Source organism: Narcine bancroftii, chromosome 6 (assembly GCF_036971445.1).
Source record: "Narcine bancroftii isolate sNarBan1 chromosome 6, sNarBan1.hap1, whole genome shotgun sequence".
Lineage (NCBI taxonomy): Eukaryota > Metazoa > Chordata > Chondrichthyes > Torpediniformes > Narcinidae > Narcine > Narcine bancroftii.
In genome coordinates this window covers 48,579,687-48,601,890 of record NC_091474.1, presented here as the reverse complement: position 1 = coordinate 48,601,890, position 22,204 = coordinate 48,579,687, and the positions used below count along the sequence as shown (strand labels likewise).

The 22,204-nt window shown below is 50.8% G+C and overlaps 1 protein-coding gene and 1 pseudogene across 6 annotated transcripts in view; one reads left to right on the top strand and one right to left on the bottom strand.

Moving 5' to 3' along the window:
- The window catches only part of LOC138736067 (SH2B adapter protein 2), an 89,420-nt gene that overhangs the window by 50,315 nt on the left and 16,901 nt on the right, over positions 1-22,204 (bottom strand). For all 6 annotated transcript variants that reach the window (XM_069884938.1, XM_069884939.1, XM_069884937.1 and 3 more), the window contains 3 exons: positions 20,593-21,426; positions 15,165-15,266; positions 3,495-3,586 (listed from right to left, as the gene is read on the bottom strand). In XM_069884938.1, the coding sequence (XP_069741039.1) occupies positions 3,495-3,586; positions 15,165-15,266; positions 20,593-21,426 (1,028 nt within the window). The remainder of the gene's footprint in view (positions 1-3,494; positions 3,587-15,164; positions 15,267-20,592; positions 21,427-22,204) is intronic.
- Positions 15,996-16,340, top strand: LOC138736068 (large ribosomal subunit protein eL38 pseudogene; annotated as a pseudogene).

Here is a 22,204-nt window from a genome sequence, read left to right as displayed (position 1 = left end):
GTCCTGATTTTTACTCACTTAAGACGAATTCGCATTTAGCGATTAATAGAATCAATGGGAATAATTACAATGAATCACTGTCCTTTCAGATCATTCATTGTACAGATATCCAATGCTGTAAAATATTCCTGCCCTGGGATAAAGACACTGGCTGTCCACCTTATCTATCCCTCTCATAATCTTGTAGACCTCTATTAAGTCTCCTCTCATCCTTCTACGCTCCAAAGAAAAAAGTCCCAGATCTGCAAACCTTGCCTCATCAGACTTATTTTCCAATTTAGACAGCATCCTGCATGGTGACCTTTACAGGTACTTGGATTTGGACTCTACTCTGTTCATCCACACTCTTAAGTAATCAACCATTAACCCTGTACTCAGCCTTCTGGTTTGTCCTTCCAAAATGCATCACCTCACACTTATCTGGATTGAACTCCATCTGCCACTTTTCTGCCCAACTGTGCATCTTGACTATATCCTTTTGTAATGTAAAACCTTCAGCCCCATTCACAACTCCTCCAACCTTCATATCATCCGCAAACTTACTGACCATCCTTCCGTCTCTTCATCCAAGTCATTTATAAAATTCACGAAGAGCAGGGGGTCCCGGAACAGATCCTTGCTAGTCACCGACCTCCAGGCAAAATACTTTCCTTCCACTACTACTCTCTGCTTTCTATATGCAAGCCAATTTTTTATCCACACAGCCAATTCTCATGACTTTCTGAATATTTCTCTCATGGGGTACTTGTCAAATACCTCACTGAAATCCATATAGACCATTCCTACTACCCTACTCTCATTAATTTCTTTTGTTACCTCCTCAAAACACTTAAGTAAAGACATACTGCATGATAACGGGCCATTTCGGACCACGAGTCCGAGCCTCCCAATTTACACCCAATTAACCAACACACACGGTGTGTTTCAAATAGTGGGAGGAAACCGGAGCCCCCGGGAAAAACCCACACAGACATGGGAAGAATATACAAACTCCTTACAGACAGCGTAGGATTTGAACCCTGGTCCCGATCGTTGGCGCTGTAAAGATGTTACGCTAATCGCTATGCCAACCTTGCCGCCCTATCTCCCAATGCTCGTAGATCCCATCCTTAAGTTTCCTCACCGATAGTTTGCCCACTACTGACACAAGACTCACTCGTCTCTGATTCCCAGGATTCTCCCTATTACTTTTTTTAAACAAGGAGACCACATTTGCTATCCTTCAATCCTCTGGCATCTTCCCTGTGGCTATAGAGGACTTGAAGCTTATAGCCAGTCCCAGCTATATCTCCCCTCACTTCCCACAGCAACTTGGGGCATATCTTGTCCAGCCCTGGAGACATATCAATCTTAATGTTTTTAAGAAGATCCAGTATTTCTTCTTCCTTAATCTCAACATCATCCAGCACACCAGCCTGTACTATTCTGACCTCACCCTGATCAGGGTCATAAATACTGAAGCAAAGTATTAATTTAGGTCCTCCCCACCCTCCTCTACCTCCAGGTGAATGTTGCCTCCTTTATCCTTTTGCAGCCCTACTTTCATTCTTGTCATTTCTGGCCTGAGTCTTTGGTGGTGGAGTGGAGAGAGTTGCCCACCTCTTTGAAGAATGCAGATTCACTAAAAGTATGTGGAGACAGTTGCAAGGGTCCTTGTAATGGTTCATCCCAGCAGCAGTGTGCCAGAGCAGTCTCTGAATAACGGATTGTTCCCAGGAAAGCGCACAGATTCAGACATCTAGAACTACTAGAAGACCATCAACTCAGTGAAAGACAGACTTTGGCCTGGCCAGAACCTGTTGGTCTTTCAGCACATGGAGATGTCGGTTCAGGTTGCTGCCTGGCACATTCCAGGCTGCAGGACTACATGCTGAGGGGCATCCTGAAGCCTGGCGCAGTCAATGTGAGGTCGCTGAAGGGAAGGAACACAGTCTGGAGTCCATCACTGGGCAGTGAGGGACTGAGACCCTCAAAAACAAAAAAGAGGGAAGAGCTGGTGCAACATGGGAATTCACCAGTACTGCACCATCTGCTCAACATTTGGAAGAAGATTCACGTAGAAAGGAAAAAAAACAAATTATCAACTACCAAAATTAATATTGATGCAAAATCAACTAATCCCCTTCACAATAGATAACCTTTCCTTCAGAGAATGGGAGAGAAAAGGGATCAAAAGAATAGAAAATGAAGTGCAAATATGGTATAACTCATGGTACAATGTTTGCATACCACCAACTGAAAACCTACTTGAAGGACAAATTGGGAAGCAGGCTGAGGTTACCAGAAGGAAGCAATTTTGAATATGTGATTACAGACACAATGATAATTAAAAGATTTATAACAAACATGTACATCAAACTGCAAGAGAAAGAGAACAAGAAACAAGCTGCAAACCCAAACAAAAGTGGGAACAAGATCTAAACATAAAGATAAAGAATGAAACATGGGAAAAGCTATGCTCCGGAACTATGAGAAATTCAATAAACACAAGGTTACGCATGATACAATATAATTGGTTACACAGGCTGTACACTACGCCCAAAAAGTTAAATAAATGGGACCCAACAGTATCAGATTTATGTTTTTGCTGTAAGAAGAAAACGGGAACAACAGTACATGCAATTTGCGCATGTGAGAAAGTGGAAAAGTTTTGGGAAGATCTAAATCAGGTATTAAATAAAATCACAAAAAGCAACATACCAAAAAATCCAGAGATCTTTCTTCTAAGTAATATAAGTAAAGAACTTGGACTCGATTTGGATGGAGCACAAAAAAGATTTATTATGATAGCTGTAGCAAAAAAATGTATTATGTCAACCTGGAAATCAGAAGAGAGCCTGAGAATACAGCAATGGTGCATAGAAATGAATAAATGTATTCCATTGGAAAAAATAAAATATAATTTAAGAAATAACATCACAGTATTCGAACAAATTTTGGAACCGTGCATGGAACACAACAGAGAAGTCCTACCGCAGACCTCCACCACCTAAAATGACAGAATGAGAAGATGACGAAATGAGCCGACCCAGTATGTAAAAGTAGAAGACACAATTTTCTTGTTTATTTTCATTGTGTGATGACATTGTTTAATGGGTTTAATGTATCGTATATGTTGATCGTTGAGTGGGTGGGGAGGGGGTGAGAAGGAGGGAGGGAAGGGAGGGGGTAAAAGGGGAGAAAATGACACTGTGTATATTCAAGAGGGAAATGTTGGTGTGTATTTTGGTCAGTATGTATTTTGGTCAATTTTTAAAAAATTTTTAAAAAACAGAGGGAAGTAACTACAAGGTGCAACAGTGGTGGCAATGCTACGAAACATAAATGAATGAAACAGTGTATGGATATGAAACTAAGGGGGTTTTTTGTAACTCATTTATTGTGAAAAAAGTATTTTTGCTACCAGTTTTGTAGTTTGATTTACAGATAAAGCATATTCACTTGACATTTTTGTCTGTTTAATCTGAGCAGAGAAACAGTGATGTTGCCCTTACCCTGGGTCCATGCAGTCCTGAATGTCAGCTACCCACGAATGTTTCTGCAGAGAGTCAATGGTCTCCAGGATGTATTCTGCACCATTCTCCACCTGTAACACAAGTCACTCTTTCTAGTAGCGTAGGAACGTACACAGAATGATAACTGCATGCACAATGAGTTCAGTACATTGGAGAATGCTATGGGCTCTGGTTTTGTCCACCCACTGCAGAATGCTTTGTAGCAGATCACATACCACACCATAGAGCAGTAGACTACAGCACATCTCATCTGTGTCTAATTATTAGGTCGGCACGGTTGGCATAGCGGTTAACGCAGCCCCTTTACAGAGATTGGACTGGGGTTCAAATCCCACGCTGTCTGTAAGGAGTTTGTACACTCTCCCTGTGTCTGCGTGGGTTTTCAAAGGGGCTCTGGTTTCCTCCCACCATTTGAAACATATCAGGGGTGAATATTAATTGGGTTTAAATTCGGCAGCACGGACTCGTGGGCTGAAATGGCCTATTACCATGCTGAGTGTCTAAATTTTTATAAAAATTAAATTATTTCACCAAGTTCCATCGACTTGCACCCTGGCAATAGTCCTCCATAAACATCACATCCATACACCTATTTAATTCTCTTAAATGTTCCCTTATCCTATTCTCTTAAATGTTGAAATCAAACCCGCATCAGTTTAGCTAATGTTCCCACAAAACACTTCCCCTTTCACCCTTACCCTCATTCTTGGCTTACCCAACCTGAGTCAAAAAATCCTGTTTGCATTTAACTAACAGATACCCATCATAATTTTATATACTTCTTTCAAATCTCCCATGACCTCACCATCATTTTGCCTCATTTCCATAGATTCGTCATCTGTCTCCTGAGTAAATATGGATGCAAAAAAAATTCAAGAGACTTCCCAATTTCTTTTGGTTCCACACATAGATGACCACTCTTTAATGACCAATTTTCTCCCTTGCTATCCTTTTAATAGATCTGCAGAAATCCATGGGATCTTAAGACCATAAGCCATACCCAGGAGCAGCCCATCGAGTCTGCCTTGCCATTCAATCATGAGCTGATCCATTTTCCTAATCAGCCCCACTGCCTGGCCTTCTCACATAATCTTTGATGCCCTGGCTAATCAAGAATCTATCAATCTCTCCCTTAAATACACCAAATATCTTGTCTTCCAGAACTGCCAGTGGCAACAAATTCCACAGATTCACCTAACTAAAGAAATTTCCTACCTTGTTTTCTTTTAGCCTTCCTCAATTCCTCCTCAAGTGCTTTGTTCAATTTGTTTTTAATACTCCTTTAGTACCTTGTTTGTTCCTTATTGCCAATACCTGCTCTTAACCAGATCCTCAATATCTCTTGAAAACCAAGGCCATCAATTTTGACAGGAGCATACAAATTTTACTCTCTAAATGTCATGGTTCGAAGGCCTTCCAGTGATCAAGCACATCATTGCCAGAAAAAAAACATGTCCCAATCCACACTTACTAGATCCTTTCTTGTTCCCTCAAAATTGGCCTTCCTCCTATTTACAGTCTCAAACTGAGGATGACAGAATTTATTTGCATGAACAAGTCACAAAACGAGTTGTTTTGAGGCAGAATCACAGTGCGAATATTCCTATAAACCACATTTCAAAATAAAAATAGTGGAAAAAAGAAAAACTCAAAGTGAGGTAGTGTCTGTTCATTCAGAAATCTGATGGTGGAGGGAAAGAACCTGTCCTTGAACCGTTGAGTGCTCGCTTTATCCTATCCTTTTCCACAATTATCTTGACTCTAATGGCACCATGATCACCAGATCCAAAAGTACTTCCCTACACACACTTTCCATAAAGATATAGGAGCAGAAATAGGCTCATTAAGTTTTTCAGGGAGGTTACCAGGAAAGTTGATAAAAGAAAGGCCATGATGATGTTGTCTACATGGCTTCTAGTAAGCCCTTTTATAAGGTCCCACTTGGAAAGTTGGTCAAAAACAGTGGTTTCTCAAATTGCTCCCCTAAACTCACATTCCACCTGAAGCAATTCCTATGCCTTAGGTGCTCTGTGATTAGTAAGGAATCGCTTAAGGTGGTATGGGAGTGGGAAGTAAAAGTTTGAAAACTATAGTTTTAATTGTACCTCATTAACTCGTTATGTGCACAGTTTCATAACTCCAAAGGAAATGGGCCAATGACAACTTTTCTCAGCCAAAATATTTCAGTAACAATTGGGTCTAGAGCAGTGATTCTCAACCTTCCCTTCCCACTCACATCCCACCTTAAGAATTCCCTTACTAATCACAGAGCACCGATGGCATAGAGATTATCTAAGGGGAAATGTGAGTTTAGGGGGGCAGTTTTAAAACCACAAGTCTAGAAGGTTCAGTTGCTAAGTATTCAGGATGAGGTAGTAAACTGAATTAAACATTGACTTTGTGGGAGAAGCCAGAGTAGCAGAAGATGATCGCCTTTGTGACTGAAGGCCTGTGACAAGTTGCGTGCCTCAAGGATAGGTGTTGGATCCATGTTTGTCATCTATATTAATGATCTGGTCAATTGGATCAGCATGTTTGCAGATGACACAACAGTTTGAAGTATAATGGACAGTTAAAAAGGCTTTCAAAGCTTCCACCAGCATCTGGAGAAGCTGGAAACACAACCTGCAAAATAGCAGATGGAATTTAATGCAAGCAAATGTGCTATGTTGCATTTTGGAAGGACAGACCGAGGTAGGATATACATGGTAAATGGTAGGGCATTGAGGAGAGCGGTAGAACAGAGGGATCTGGGGATATAGACATATAATTCCTTGAAAATCCCATCACATATAGATAAGGCAGGAGTTGGGATGTAACGGTGAAGTTGTACAAGTCATTGGTGAGGCCAAATTTGGAGTATTGTGAGTAGTTTGATCACCTAACTATGGGAAAGATGCTATTTACTACATTGTTTTAGAACACAGAAACAGGCCCTCTGGCCCAATCTCTCCATGCTGACCAAGTCATTACTCAGCATACCGATCTGTCAAATACCTGACAAAAATCCATAAGACAACATTTAACACCCTGCTTTCATCAATTCCGTTACCTCCTCAAAAGCTCATCAACTTCACGAGCTTCTTCCCACAGGCAGTGAGACAGCTGAACGACTGAATTGAGCTGCTCATACTAACCCACCGAGAGGTGATTATTAAACAATATTTATTTATTTTTATATTTGTATATACATACTGCTTATCTATCACTTGTCTCATGTGTCCTATGTCTGGATGTATGTCTGCATGATTTTGCATTAAGGACCGGAGAACGATGTTTTGTCAGGTTGTGCCTGTATGATGATTTTTTTTTAAAACTCGAACTTGGTGATTTCCCTGCAGACTCTCCTTGTTCAACTCCTGCCTTTCCCTCGGGGAAATTTCCAAGTAATTTCCAGCGAAGCTCATTGGCCTGTAGTTCTTGGCTTATCCCTGCCACCCTTCATTGTGGGAACAATATGAGCTACCCTCCTGCTATCTCCCAGTGGCCAACACCTCCATCAGGGGCCAGGCCTAAATGACAATCTGCTTCACTCCCAGATGAGCTCAATGCCTTCTACACCTGCCCAATTTGACCACTAGAACAAGGAAGAACCATTGCACAAGCAGGTCCCCGGATGATCCTCTACTGTCAATATCCAAAGAGGCTGCCTTCAGGAGAGTGAATCTAAGGAAAGCATCCATCTGCACAGAGTACCCTGGCTGTAAGGTAAGTTGAGCAGGGGGCTAAAACGCAGCCGTGAGGTGCTCCGATGAACCTGTGCTCAACTTCCCAATGTATTCAGATATCCTCAGCATCTCACTCTGACGGGGTATGGTACCAACCATACAGGCCTCAAACGTACTGGTGCCCAAGAAGAATGTGGTAACCTCTCTAAATGATTACCGACCTGTGCCATGCACATCCACAATGAAGTGTTCTGAGAGGTTGGTGTTGAAGCATCTCTTATCTGAGTGGCGACATGGATCCATTCCAATTTCCCTACTACAACAGATGCCATCTCACTGGCTCTACTCAAAGCTCTGGAACACCTGGACAGCATATTCACAAATATCAGGATGCTCCTTATTGACTACAGTTCAGGATTCAACATCAAAACTGATCAGCAAACTCCAAGACCTCGAGCTCAATACCCCATTGAATAATTGGGTCCTTCAAATCCCAATCACTGCAGATTGGCAAGAACATCTCCTCAACAATCTCCACCAGCATCAGAGCACCGCACAGCTTTGTTCTCAATTCCCTGCTCAGCTCGCCTTACACCTACGACTGCATGGTTTGGCACAAGAACAACACCATTTACAAATTTGCTGAAGGTCCCACTGTAACGTGTTGTATAAAAGGGAGCAATAAAGTCAGCATTTCAGGAGACTGAAAACTTGGCTGGATGATGTACGAACAACAACCTCTTGCTCAGTGCCACCAAAACCAAAAAACTGATTGCAGACTTTAGAAAGGGAAAACCAGAAGTGTACAATCCAGTGATTATTGGGACATCAGAGGTAGAGGGTGAGCAAATTTAAATTCCTGGGATTCACCATCTTGAAGGACCTTTCCTTGTCCCAATATACTAATGTCATCATGAAGAAAGGACATCAGTATCTTTTATATCCACAGGAGTTTGCGGAGGTTCGGTATGAAGTCGGAAACCTTGGCAAAGTTCTACAGATGTGTAATGGAAGGTGGGCTGACCAGCTGCATAACAGCCTGGTATGGGGGCATCAACACCCCGGAGTGTAAAGTTGTGTAAAATATAGTGGACAGGACATCACAGGCAAAATTCTCCCCGCCATTGAGGACATCTACAGGGATTGCTGCCATTGGAGAGCAGCAGCAAACATCAAGGATCCACACCACCCAGGACATGCTCTATTCTGATGCCATCAGGGAAGAGATACAAGTGTCACAGGACTTGTACGACCAGGTTCAGGACCAATTGTTACCCCTCCACTATCAGATACCTAAACAAAAGACTCAGACTCATTTAAGAATTTTTACTTTGCATGTTATTTATAACTGAATATTTATTTACACAATTTGGGGCGGCACGGTTTGTGTTGCAGTTACCACAACTCTGTTACAGCGCCAGCGACCAGGACTGAGGTTCGAATGCTGCAATGTCTGTGAGGAGTTTGTATGTTCTCCCTGTGTCTACGTGGGATTTCTCCGGGTGCTCCAGTTTCCTCCCACCCTTCAAAACGTACCAGGGGTTGTAGGTCAATTGGGTGGCACAGGCTTGTGGGTTGAAGGGGCCTGTTATTGTCTATGTTTTTTTTAAATTTAATTTCTTTCTTTATTTACATTTCTCTCTTTTGTATGTGCAGCTTTTTCTTGAGTTCAGTTTACACTAATGATGAGTAGAAATTCTGACTGACCAGCAGAAATAAGAACCTCAGGGATGTCTGTGATGTCACGTAAGTATGACAATAAATTTGAACACCCTTCATAACAGGAACAAAATGAACTGTCCTGGTACCTCCCAGTGGCCAACATCTCCAACAGGGCCCCCCGCTGTCTCCTCCTGCTTCCCACAGCGACTGGGATAGATCTTATCTGACACTGGCTACATCCAACCTCTGCATTCCAAGACATTCAGCACCTCCACCTGAATCGTGTCCTTCTCACACTATAAAAACATCACTCCATGAACACATTATCTGATTGGAAGATCATCAGGACTAATGACATAAACAGAGCCTGTACAAGCTTAGCTCAGAGAGATTCCCCTCCTCACAGTCTAAACCCTTTCCAACGACTGGATGCTTTATCCCAACATCACCCAGGATGATCATAGAATGCAAATGTGCTGGAGAAACTCGGCAAGTCACACAGCATCTTTAGGAAGTAAAAGGCTGTTGACATTTTGGGCTGTCGTCCTTCTCTGGAAATGTGGAAAATCAGTCAGGCTTTTGAACGGGAAGGTGGAGACTGGGGAAGGGGAGGAGTGGTATAGTGTGGATTGTGGAGGGTCACATGGCCTCTCCATCTGGAACATAGTGGAAGTTGCCAATCAAGGTTGGACTCTGCCCACCTATTAGCACACACCTGACCATTGGTCCTGTTAAATCGCTTAGTGATTACTTGGGCCAGACTCCCCAGCTGACTGCACCTGAAAGGCCCAACACATGCGGCAATTCATTCTCTTTTCTCCTTGGTCCTGACTTCACGAATGCTGCTCTACGCCAGTCATGAACTGTGGACATTGCTGGAGGAGTCGTTGGTGAGGTGTGCACTGAGAGCAGGACCAAAGTCCTGTTTGGTAGTACTTAGCATTGATACAGAGAACTGAGAATGTGCACTTAATAGAGTCTTGATAGAGTGGGGAGCTGGACGGCGAGATGGGGCGGGGAGCTGGGCGGCGGGGAGTTGAGGGAAGGGAAACAGGGATATGAAAAGAGAGAGATCAGGAGAAGGGGGGAGTTAATGATGCCATCTGGTTGGAAAACCCAGGAGTAGGTACCCCATTGGGTGGTCGCTCTTCACTCATGTTTGGAAACTTCACTGCTCCACCAATGGTCACAGTCGTTGGCAGATTCACTGACGACAATAAGAAAGCAGACAGGAGGAAGAGCAATCATCTAGTTGAGTGGTGTCACAACAACAGTCTTGCACTCAATTGTGGACTTCAGAAAGGGGAATCCAGAACATAAACCAGCCCTCATCGAGGAACCGGGAATGGAAAGAATAGGGAACTACAAATTTCTGGGAGTCATCATGCCTGAAGATCTATCCTGGGGTCATCATATCGATGCAATTTCAAAGCAGGCTCACCAGCAGCTATATTTTAGGAATCTGAAAAGATTTGATATGTCACCAGAGACTTGTAAATTTCTACATGTGTACTGTGGAAAGCATTCTGACTGGTTGCATCACTGCCCCCAATGCACAGGGCAGGAAAAGTCTACAGAAGGCTGTAAACTTGACCAGTGCCATCATAGTCTTACTTCATTGCGAACAAAAGTTTCTGAAGAAAGCAGCCTCTATCATCAAGGACCCTCACCACCCAGGCCATACCCTTTCCCAACTACTTCCATCAGGAAGGAGGTACAGGAGCCTGAAGATACATACCCAATGTTACAAAAACAGCTTCTTCCTCTCCGCCATCAGATTTCTGAATAGACAATAAACCTACAGACACCACCTAACTTGTTTCTCTTTTTGCACAAGTTATTTATTTTTAAATCTTGCATGTATAGAATTGTAATTTAGAGCAATTTTGCAATTCTAATGCACAACAACGCTGCCACAAAACAACACATTTCATGATAAATGGTCATGACAATAAACATGATTCTGATCCTTTTCATGCAACAAAGTCACTGTCATCCCCGCCAGTGGGCCCGGGCGCCGCAGTCCCCGCCCGTGGGCCCGGGCGCCGCAGTCCCCGCCCGTGGGCCCGGGCGCCGCAGTCCCCGCCCGTGGGCCCGGGCGCCGCAGTCCCCGCCCGTGGGCCCGGGCGCCGCAGTCCCCGCCCGTGGGCCCGGGCGCCGCAGTCCCCGCCCGTGGGCCCGGGCGCCGCAGTCCCCGCCCGTGGGCCCGGGCGCCGCAGTCCCCGCCCGTGGGCCCGGGCGCCGCAGTCCCCGCCCGTGGGCCCGGGCGCCGCAGTCCCCGCCCGTGGGCCCGGGCGCCGCAGTCCCCGCCCGTGGGCCCGGGCGCCGCAGTCCCCGCCCGTGGGCCCGGGCGCCGCAGTCCCCGCCCGTGGGCCCGGGCGCCGCAGTCCCCGCCCGTGGGCCCGGGCGCCGCAGTCCCCGCCCGTGGGCCCGGGCGCCGCAGTCCCCGCCCGTGGGCCCGGGCGCCGCAGTCCCCGCCCGTGGGCCCGGGCGCCGCAGTCCCCGCCCGTGGGCCCGGGCGCCGCAGTCCCCGCCCGTGGGCCCGGGCGCCGCAGTCCCCGCCCGTGGGCCCGGGCGCCGCAGTCCCCGCCCGTGGGCCCGGGCGCCGCAGTCCCCGCCCGTGGGCCCGGGCGCCGCAGTCCCCGCCCGTGGGCCCGGGCGCCGCAGTCCCCGCCCGTGGGCCCGGGCGCCGCAGTCCCCGCCCGTGGGCCCGGGCGCCGCAGTCCCCGCCCGTGGGCCCGGGCGCCGCAGTCCCCGCCCGTGGGCCCGGGCGCCGCAGTCCCCGCCCGTGGGCCCGGGCGCCGCAGTCCCCGCCCGTGGGCCCGGGCGCCGCAGTCCCCGCCCGTGGGCCCGGGCGCCGCAGTCCCCGCCCGTGGGCCCGGGCGCCGCAGTCCCCGCCCGTGGGCCCGGGCGCCGCAGTCCCCGCCCGTGGGCCCGGGCGCCGCAGTCCCCGCCCGTGGGCCCGGGCGCCGCAGTCCCCGCCCGTGGGCCCGGGCGCCGCAGTCCCCGCCCGTGGGCCCGGGCGCCGCAGTCCCCGCCCGTGGGCCCGGGCGCCGCAGTCCCCGCCCGTGGGCCCGGGCGCCGCAGTCCCCGCCCGTGGGCCCGGGCGCCGCAGTCCCCGCCCGTGGGCCCGGGCGCCGCAGTCCCCGCCCGTGGGCCCGGGCGCCGCAGTCCCCGCCCGTGGGCCCGGGCGCCGCAGTCCCCGCCCGTGGGCCCGGGCGCCGCAGTCCCCGCCCGTGGGCCCGGGCGCCGCAGTCCCCGCCCGTGGGCCCGGGCGCCGCAGTCCCCGCCCGTGGGCCCGGGCGCCGCAGTCCCCGCCCGTGGGCCCGGGCGCCGCAGTCCCCGCCCGTGGGCCCGGGCGCCGCAGTCCCCGCCCGTGGGCCCGGGCGCCGCAGTCCCCGCCCGTGGGCCCGGGCGCCGCAGTCCCCGCCCGTGGGCCCGGGCGCCGCTGTCCCCCGCCCGTGGGCCCGGGCGCCGCTGTCCCCGCCCGTGGGCCCGGGCGCCGCTGTCCCCGCCCGTGGGCCCGGGCGCCGCTGTCCCCGCCCGTGGGCCCGGGCGCCGCTGTCCCCGCCCGTGGGCCCGGGCGCCGCTGTCCCCGCCCGTGGGCCCGGGCGCCGCTGTCCCCGCCCGTGGGCCCGGGCGCCGCTGTCCCCGCCCGTGGGCCCGGGCGCCGCTGTCCCCGCCCGAGGGCCCGGGCGCCGCTGTCCCCGCCCGAGGGCGCAATCGCCGCTGTCCCCGCCCGTGGGCGCAATCGCCGCTGTCCCCGCCCGTGGGCGCAATCGCCGCTGTCCCCGCCCGTGGGCGCAATCGCCGCTGTCCCCGCCCGTGGGCGCAATCGCCGCTGTCCCCGCCCGTGGGCGCAATCGCCGCTGTCCCCGCCCGTGGGCGCAATCGCCGCTGTCCCCGCCCGTGGGCGCAATCGCCGCTGTCCCCCGCCCGTGGGCGCAATCGCCGCTGTCCCCGCCCGTGGGCGCAATCGCCGCTGTCCCCGCCCGTGGGCGCAATCGCCGCTGTCCCCGCCCGTGGGCGCAATCGCCGCTGTCCCCTCCCGTGGGCGCAATCGCCGCTGTCCCCGCCCGTGGGCGCAATCGCCGCTGTCCCCGCCCGTGGGCGCAATCGCCGCTGTCCCCGCCCGTGGGCGCAATCGCCGCTGTCCCCAGCCCGTGGGCGCAATCGCCGCTGTCCCCGCCCGTGGGCGCAATCGCCGCTGTCCCCGCCCGTGGGCGCAATCGCCGCTGTCCCCTGCCCGTGGGCGCAATCGCCGCTGTCCCCGCCCGTGGGCGCAATCGCCGCTGTCCCCGCCCGTGGGCGCAATCGCCGCTGTCCCCGCCCGTGGGCGCAATCGCCGCTGTCCCCGCCCGTGGGCGCAATCGCCGCTGTCCCCGCCCGTGGGCGCAATCGCCGCTGTCCCCGCCAGTGGGCGCAATCGCCGCTGTCCCCCGCCCGTGGGCGCAATCGCCGCTGTCCCCGCCAGTGGGCGCAATCGCCGCTGTCCCCGCCAGTGGGCGCAATCGCCGCTGTCCCCGCCAGTGGGCGCAATCGCCGCTGTCCCCGCCAGTGGGCGCAATCGCCGCTGTCCCCGCCAGTGGGCGCAATCGCCGCTGTCCCCGCCAGTGGGCGCAATCGCCGCTGTCCCCCGCCAGTGGGCGCAATCGCCGCTGTCCCCGCCAGTGGGCGCAATCGCCGCTGTCCCCGCCAGTGGGCGCAATCGCCGCTGTCCCCCGCCAGTGGGCGCAATCGCCGCTGTCCCCGCCAGTGGGCGCAATCGCCGCTGTCCCCGCCAGTGGGCGCAATCGCCGCTGTCCCCGCCAGTGGGCGCAATCGCCGCTGTCCCCGCCAGTGGGCGCAATCGCCGCTGTCCCCGCCAGTGGGCGCAATCGCCGCTGTCCCCGCCAGTGGGCGCAATCGCCGCTGTCCCCGCCAGTGGGCGCAATCGCCGCTGTCCCCGCCAGTGGGCGCAATCGCCGCTGTCCCCGCCAGTGGGCGCAATCGCCGCTGTCCCCGCCAGTGGGCGCAATCGCCGCTGTCCCCGCCAGTGGGCGCAATCGCCGCTGTCCCCGCCAGTGGGCGCAATCGCCGCTGTCCCCGCCAGTGGGCGCAATCGCCGCTGTCCCCGCCAGTGGGCGCAATCGCCGCTGTCCCCGCCAGTGGGCACAGTCACCACCGACACCAACAGTGTCACCACCATCCTTGTCTGTGGTTCCCCTCCCCCTCAAGGTCCTCTGCCCCTTGTTGCCCTGCAGATTATACATGCTCTCCATGGGTTTATGAATGAGCTGGTATTACTGCTGTGTCCCTGTGTCTCTTCCCCCCCCCACCACCCCATCGCAGGACAGAGCTCGGGGCCTGCTGGGTTTCTGTCAAGAGCTGTGTGCCTGTTAATGTGCCAGTGCCATGATTTACAGGTGGAGCGAAAGGTCCCTGCCAAGTCGGGAGAAGGACACGTAATGCTACAGGGATCAAGGCTCCAGCTGTCCTCCCCCACCCCAGATAGTTAAAGGGCCAAGAGTCCCTCTCAGCACAATGCCAATCTTGCCTGCACTGCTGCAGCTGGGCTGAACATCATGGGCAATGCTGTGCCCTGAGGGGTCAATTACAAGATCACATGACTATCGGATAAAGGAGGAGAATGAGGCCATTCAGCCTATCTTGTCTGCTCCATCATTTGAATTGTGACTGATGTATTTTTCCTCAAACCCATTCTCCTGCTTTCACCCCCCCCCCCATAACCTTTGACAACCTCCCAGTCAAGAACCCACCAACCTCTGCTCTAAATCTAACCAAAGGTTTGGACTCTGTGGCCTCCTGTGGCAATAAATTCCACAGATTCACTGCCCTCCGGGTGAGGAAGTTTCTCCTCATCTGTTCCAATGGCCTGCTATTCTGCCCTGTTATTCTGAGGCTGTGCCCTCTGGTCCTGGACTTTCCTACTACTGGAAACATCTTCTCCACATCCACTCTATCCAGCCATTTCAACATTCAGTAGGCTTTATTGAGATTCCCCCCTCATCCTTCTAAACTCCAGCAAGTACAGACCCAGAGCCACCAAACACTCCGCTCATCCCCAGGATCATTCTCATCAACATCCTCTGGACCCTCTCCAACTCCAGCACGTTCTGCCTTAGATATGGGGCCCAAAACTGCTCACAAAAGCCCAAATGTGGTCTGACCAACATCTTGTTAACCCTGTGTTGATATTCTACTCCTCTTGGAATGAAAACTGATGTCGCATTTGTCTTCCTCACAATCAAGTCGACAGGTACCTCAGCCTCCAGTGAATGACATGTTGGGGACCTGAGGCAGCATGGACATTCCTCACCTTCAGAACAAACGTGTTGTCTCGGTCAGGCATTTCCAGAGGCATCGTAGTCCGAACTTCGACAATGGCCGAGAGTGGAACACTGACTTGTGGCTTTGTTGACTGTCAATAAAAGAAAACTGGTTAATGTATGTGGGAGCGGGGGGAGAAAGAGGGGAGGGGAGGGAGGTGTGGCCTTACCCAAGCCCAATACAAATCGAAGAACTCCCTGCCTCTATTTTCAAACCCCCGTAACTTGTAACTCCATCCATCAGTCCATTACCTCTCATAACACGTTCTCTATTTCCACACAAATCTCCTTTGTGTCACTTTATCAAAAGCCTTTTGAAAGTCCAAATACACCCCACCAGCTGGCTTACCAGTGTTCACTCTACTGGTTACATCTTTAACAAGTTTGAGAGGATTTCTCCAGCATGATTGCCCTTTTATCAATTCATACCGACTCAGACTAATCCCATCACTCCTCTTCAAGTGCACAGCAATGACATCCTTCACAGCCGACTCCAACATTTTACCCACCACCGAAGTCAGGTGAATTTTCTATAATTCCCTGGCTTCTCTCTCCATCTTTTCTTCACTTTAGCAACCATCCATCATCCAAGGAAATGACTGTGTAGAATGTTGGAAAAGTAATCACCAATTCATCCACCATCTCTGGAGCTGCCTTCTCAAGCTTTCAGGTGACATAAAGCTCTCCAAAAGGTAGTGGACACAGCCCAGGACATTACAGGCAAACCCCCCCCCCCCCCCCCCCCAACTATCGAGAACATCTACAGGGAACGCTGCCATCAGAGAGCAGCAGCAATTATCAAGGATCCACACCACCCGGTCAGGTCCCGGATGTAGCGCGGCCTCGCTTCTTCTGTGGGGAGCAGCCGAGCCTCAGCAGGAAGACCGACGGTCCCGCCGCTGGATTCACCGCGACCATGCCTGAAACAATTGAAGAAATCAAAGACTTCTTGCTAACAGCAAGAAGAAAGGATGCAAAATCTGTGAAAATCAAGAAGAACAAAGATAATATAAAATTTAAAGTTTGGTGCAGTAAATATCTGTACACACTGGTCATCACAGACAAAGAAAAAGCTGAAAAACTCAAACAGTCCCTATCCCCAGGTTTGGCAGTCAAAGAACTGAAGTGAGAAGCTGCAATTTCAATGTTACTCATATTATTGAAATAAATGGCCAAGTGTTCCTGCAAAAAAAAAAGGATCCACACCACCCAGCACACCCTCTGTTCTCACTGCTGCCATCAGGAGACTCGCACCACCAGGTTCAGGAACAGCTGCTATCCCTCCATCCATCAGACTCCTCAATGACAAACACATTTAAGGATTTTATTCATCTTCTTTTTGTTCTCTCTCTTATAGTTTGTTTACATTTGTTATCTATTGACTTTTTTTGTTTGTTTACATGTTTATGCTGTGTATAGTTTATTTTTTGCACTACCAATTAGTGGTAATTTTGCCGTGCCCACAGGAAAAAGGAATCTCAGGGTTGTTGTTATGTATGTGCTCTTGGCAATAAATCTGCAATCAATTCACCCAGCACAATTTTATAACTGATCACAATTCCCATCAATTCTTCCTTTATGCTAGTCTCTCAAACCCTCAGTATTCCTGGAATGTTTTGTCCATAGTCTTCAGTGAAGACCGAACCACAGAATTCATTCAATTAGTCTGTGTTTGCTTGATCCTCATTATGACTTCCTGATTCCGAGGATTAACTAGTTATTATCACACTCTTAGATAATACACATCTTTGATATATAATGTCAGATCATACACTATTTATTGCAATGTATCAAAACTGTAATGCCTTTTTGAAACTGCCTTTAGTTTGCCATAAGGCAAGCGAAGATCCGCCCAGCGCCCCTTACAGTCCGAGAAAGGGAAGCAAATGAGACGCACAGAGTGTCTGTGGATTTGTGTAATAATATAGACTTTATAAGATTGAGATCTGCATTCCTTCTCCACACACCAGCCTTACACTGAACATCTCACCAGGGAACCCTAACCTACACTGAGCAAGAACTTTCTTCCCAACTCCACATCTGATCATATAGGGAAACACCAACTGGTCAGGCTGCATCTCTGGAGAGAGATGGTTCATGTTTCAGGCCATAAGCATTGGTCACTGACGAGCGGTTTCACGTTGCAGATCAGGGAGGCGAGGGGAGGGTGCGGGTCCTGCTCAACTTGCTGAGTTCCTCCAACACGTGGTTCGTAACTCCAGATTCCAACACATGCAGTCTCTCGAGTGTCTAAAGGTCACGAATGCTGGTCATCGTGCTGCAGTTTAACACAAAAATCGCCCCAAATACAAACCGTATAAGTGGTGACCCCAAGATGGCCAGAAAACTGCTCAAAACACTTACGCTGGCCGTGGACCCCAGCCGGGCATATCACCTTAGGCACTGCAAACATTCATTTCCAGGCCAGTCTCAGTACATTTAATTTCTGACAAGTGCTATGTCACAAGGAATCTGGAGGCTTATTGAAGACAGTCTTTAAAATCCAATTGTCCATTAGGAAGCATGTCAACTGTCAACATGGTGATGAGCAAAGATTGCTGGAGGAAGTCAGCTGGTCAGACAGCATCTGTGGGTAGAAATGGTCAGTCGAATGCAGCCGCTTCACCCAGCATGTGTCCACGTCTGTGGCGCTAAACTTGAGCTTCCTGTAGCCAACCATTTCAACTCCCCGCAACTATTCCTTCAGTAACATGTCTGTCCTCAGCCTCATCCATACTCAGGGTGATGCCAAACATGAAATTGAGGAACACACCAGATTTACTCCTGGACAAACTGAAATCAAATGGCATGAGCGATCATATTTTTAAATTCTAAGTAATTTCCACCCCAACTGGTTCCACCATGTCTGCTTTACCCACTTTATTTTCTCCTCTAACTGTTCTTTGCCAACCCAACACCACCATCCCCACACCTCCCCAATGGTTTCTTACTCTACTGGTATCTCCAGCTTCCAGCCCCCTCAATACATGGAATTGTACATGGATTAATACATCCATCTTGGTCTCAAAGGGTGCCAACTGATGAAGGGTGCCAACTGATGCAGTCTGACCTGCTGAGTTCCTCGGGCAATTCTTCACTTCCTCACAACTTCAGCGTCTACAGCTTTTGTGTTTTCAATTAAAATGGGCAGGATGTGAGCAAAGGGTGAGAGACCACCTCAGATTTCCCCATCATCTACCCCAGCACCAAACTGCATCACCTAGTACCCCAGCAACTAACCTGCCATCTACCAAAGCAGCCACCCTGCTTCAAACCAGCACCAGCCTACACTGCCCAGTACCCTGGCAAACATCTCAAACTGCCTTGGCCGCCATCACAGCACCAAACTGACCTGCTGCTTCCACCCTCGCACTAAACTTCTCTGTCCCAGGAACAAACTAACCAGTCCTCCAACCCGGACCACATCCCAGCAACTACCTCAAACTAATGCTGATATAGCATCAACTATCCTACCTTACATACAAGCAGCAAAATATCAGGCCCTCCTTCCCACCAACTCAATCTATACCACCCTACAACCCAGCAATCAAACTCCCCTGCCCTCCACCCCGAGCCCAGACTCCCTCTGCCTCTGCCCTGGGACCAAACTACCCCTCCCTCCGCCCTGGGACCGTACTATCCCTCTATCCCAGGGATCAAACTACACCCCCCCCCACCCCAGGCACCAGACTACCCCTCCCTCCGCCCTGGCACCAGACTACCCCTCCCTCCACCCTGGCACCAGACTACCCCTCCCTCCACTCTGAGACCAAATTACCTCTCCCTCTGTCCCAGGAACCAAACTCCCTCTCTCTTTGCCCCAGACCAGAATACCTCTCCATCCAACCCGGAGACCTCACTACCCCTCCAACTGACCCGGGTACCAGACTACCCCTCCCTCTGCCCCTGGACTAGAGTATTCCCTCCCTCCACCTTGGGGATTAGTCTTCCCCCCCCCACCAACGCCCTGGAGACCAAGCTTACCCACCCCCCACTGCCACAGGAACCAGGCTACCCCTTCATCCACCCCAGAGGCTAGACTATCCCTCTGCCCCGGGGACCAGACAAGTCCCTCCTCCACCCTGGGGAGAAGACTAACTACCCCCACCTGCCCCGGGGAGGTATCCCCCCACCTCTGCCCCAGGAACCAGACTACCCCCCCCCATCTGACCCGGGTACCAGACTACCCCCCATCTGACCCAGGGACCAGACCCCCATCCGACCCAGGGACCAGACCCCCATCCGACCCAGGGATCAGACTACCCCCCCATTCAACTCGAGGACCAGACTACTCCTCTGTCCCGGAACCAATCTCCCTCTGCCCCAGGACCTGGATTAGACTACCAACCCCCTGCCCTGGCACCAAACACCCACTCCCTCTACCCTGACACCAAACCACTTCACTTTACACCCCAGCACCCAACTCAAACTATGCAATGCCACCCTCCTCCCACCCTGGAACCACCAAAAACTCCCCCTCCCTTTGCCCTGGCACCACACTTTCTCCCTCCGCAAGGAAACAAACTACCCCACCCTCCGCAAGGGGACCAACTACCCCATGGAAGGGGGTGGTGATTTGGAGAGGGTTCAGAGGAAATTCACAAAGTAATTCTATATAATGAGAAGGTTATCATATTAAGAATGTTTGATGACTTTTGGCCTGTACTTGGAATTGAGAAGTCGAAGGGGAATCTAATTTAAAAATTGCATATGCAAAGTGGTGCATATCATCGAACCCTCCATCCGGCAACATTCAAACCAATTCATCGAACCTTCCATCCCGCCAATACGCAAACCACTTCACCTAAACCCCCGTCCAGGCGACGCCCAGACCACTTCACCTAAACCCCCGTCCCGGCGACACCCAGACCACTTCACCTAAACCCCCGTCTCGGCATCGCCCAGACCACTTCACCTAAACCTCCGTCCCGGCATCGCCCAGACCACTTCACCTAAACCTCCGTCCCGGCATCGCCCAGACCACTTCACCTAAACCTCCGTCCCGGCATCGCCCAGACCATTTCACCTAAACCTCCGTCCCGGCATTGCCCAGACCACTTCACCAACCCCTCCGTCCTGGTAACACCCAAACCACTGCACCGACACCTCCGTCCCAGCAACAACCAAACCACTTCACTGACCCCTCCATCTTGGCAACACCCAAACCACTTCACCGACCCCTCCATCCCGGCAACACCCAAACCACTTCACTGACCCCTCCATCTTGGCAACACCCAAACCATTTCACCAACCCCTCCATACCGGCAACACAAAAAACTTAATTCTCCCCTCATTCTTTTAAACCCAAGGGATTCACAACAATTTTACCCAACCTTGTCCCAACAACTTGCCTCTGTTCACATGAGCACATACTCTCAACCAAGGTCAGGGTCTTTCCCCCAAATCCAGGGATCTCACCTTCGGAGGTACGTAAAATTCCAGAATGAATCTTTCTTCTTCAATTCCCACAGCTTTCCGGAGCAGCACACGGCACTTCTGCCAATGAGGGCTGCCAAGACTGTGGGTGTCATCTGCCAGCATGTAGCGCAGTGTTCCCTCTCTCTGGATGTCCTGCACCTCCACTCGAATGGAAGGCACCTTAGTGAAGTGCAAACGCTCAAGTTTCTGGCTCCACTTGTCATGGGCCTCACATTCGTGCCCACTTCCCGAAGAGTCTTCATCTCCATCGGGCCTTGCTCCCAGGAGAGGTTCAGCTGAAGGCCTCCACTGCAAAATCTCTTTCATTCCATCAACCACGCACATACTCATGTTTCGCAGAGAGAACCCCTTTTTAAACTTCGGCCTTGCAGAATCACTGAGGCAGATATCTTCGGAGCTCCGGGAGTGGCCCAAATTGGACATGTTGTAGAGCTGTTGCTGCCGCGGATACCTGCTGGAATTTGAGGCATTATCTACTCTGGAGAGAGAACTGGAGTTTGCTTTCCGCTGGAGGATTGCTCTCCTGGATGGCAGCTGGCAGCTGGGAGTGGGGCAACTGACTGGAGAGTCGCTCACCTCTCTTGCAAAATACTCCACAAAATGCGAAGCAAAGTGCTGTGAGAAATCGGTTTCTATTCCTGAGCACTCATAATGAGGATTTTCACTTATAAACACGCGGAACTTCTGGGCAAAGTCGGTGGCAGCAGCACGAGCCTGGAACTCACAAAATTCCTTCCAGTCTGGAACATCTTGTAATGAATCCCGACTTCCAGAATCACCATTCATGGCCAGTTTGCTGGGGTCCCAAGGAGGCTGCACAAGCAGGGAGAGAGTCTTCGTTACTTCTGTGGCCAACAAACAGCATCCAGAAACATCAAGCTCATAGATCCCCCTGCTGAATACCCTGGCCAGGAACACTTCCACTTTCCCACAAAGACTCTGAAATCACAGAACTGTGCAAGCCTCCTGCTCCACCACCCCTTGAATAGATTTCAAGCTCAATTATCATCCGATTGTACAAGTATAACCCGACGAAACAGCTTTCTATGGTCCTTGGTGCAAAATACTGCAAATGTGCATACGGACATAACATACATACAGACAAGCGATACATACAATATGCACAGTACATATATACAAAGATTAAAATAAATAAATATTATTGTTAAATAAATAGTAGAATCATGGAGCAGTTCATTAGTTCTGCCAACACAACACTTGGGAATGAGTTATCTAATCTGTTCACGGCCCAACAACTTTTCAATCGTTATTGTTCAACCTACTGAATGCATTTATCAGCTGCTTCCTTCCCAGATTTTAAACAAACCACTGAGCAAAAACCTCCCTTTTCTCCCTCCAAATTCATTAGTGATATTTCACTCAAGACCGAATCATTGCAGAGCAATTATTAAAAGATAACACGACACCAGTGACCCAGGTTCGAATCCGCCGCCATCTGTAAGGGGTTTGTACTTTCTCCTCGTGTCTGTGTGGGTTTCTTCTGGCTGCCTCCCATGTTCCAATAATGTACCGGGTTATTAGGTTATTTCACCACATGGGTGTATTTAGGTAGCATGGGCTTATGACCCCT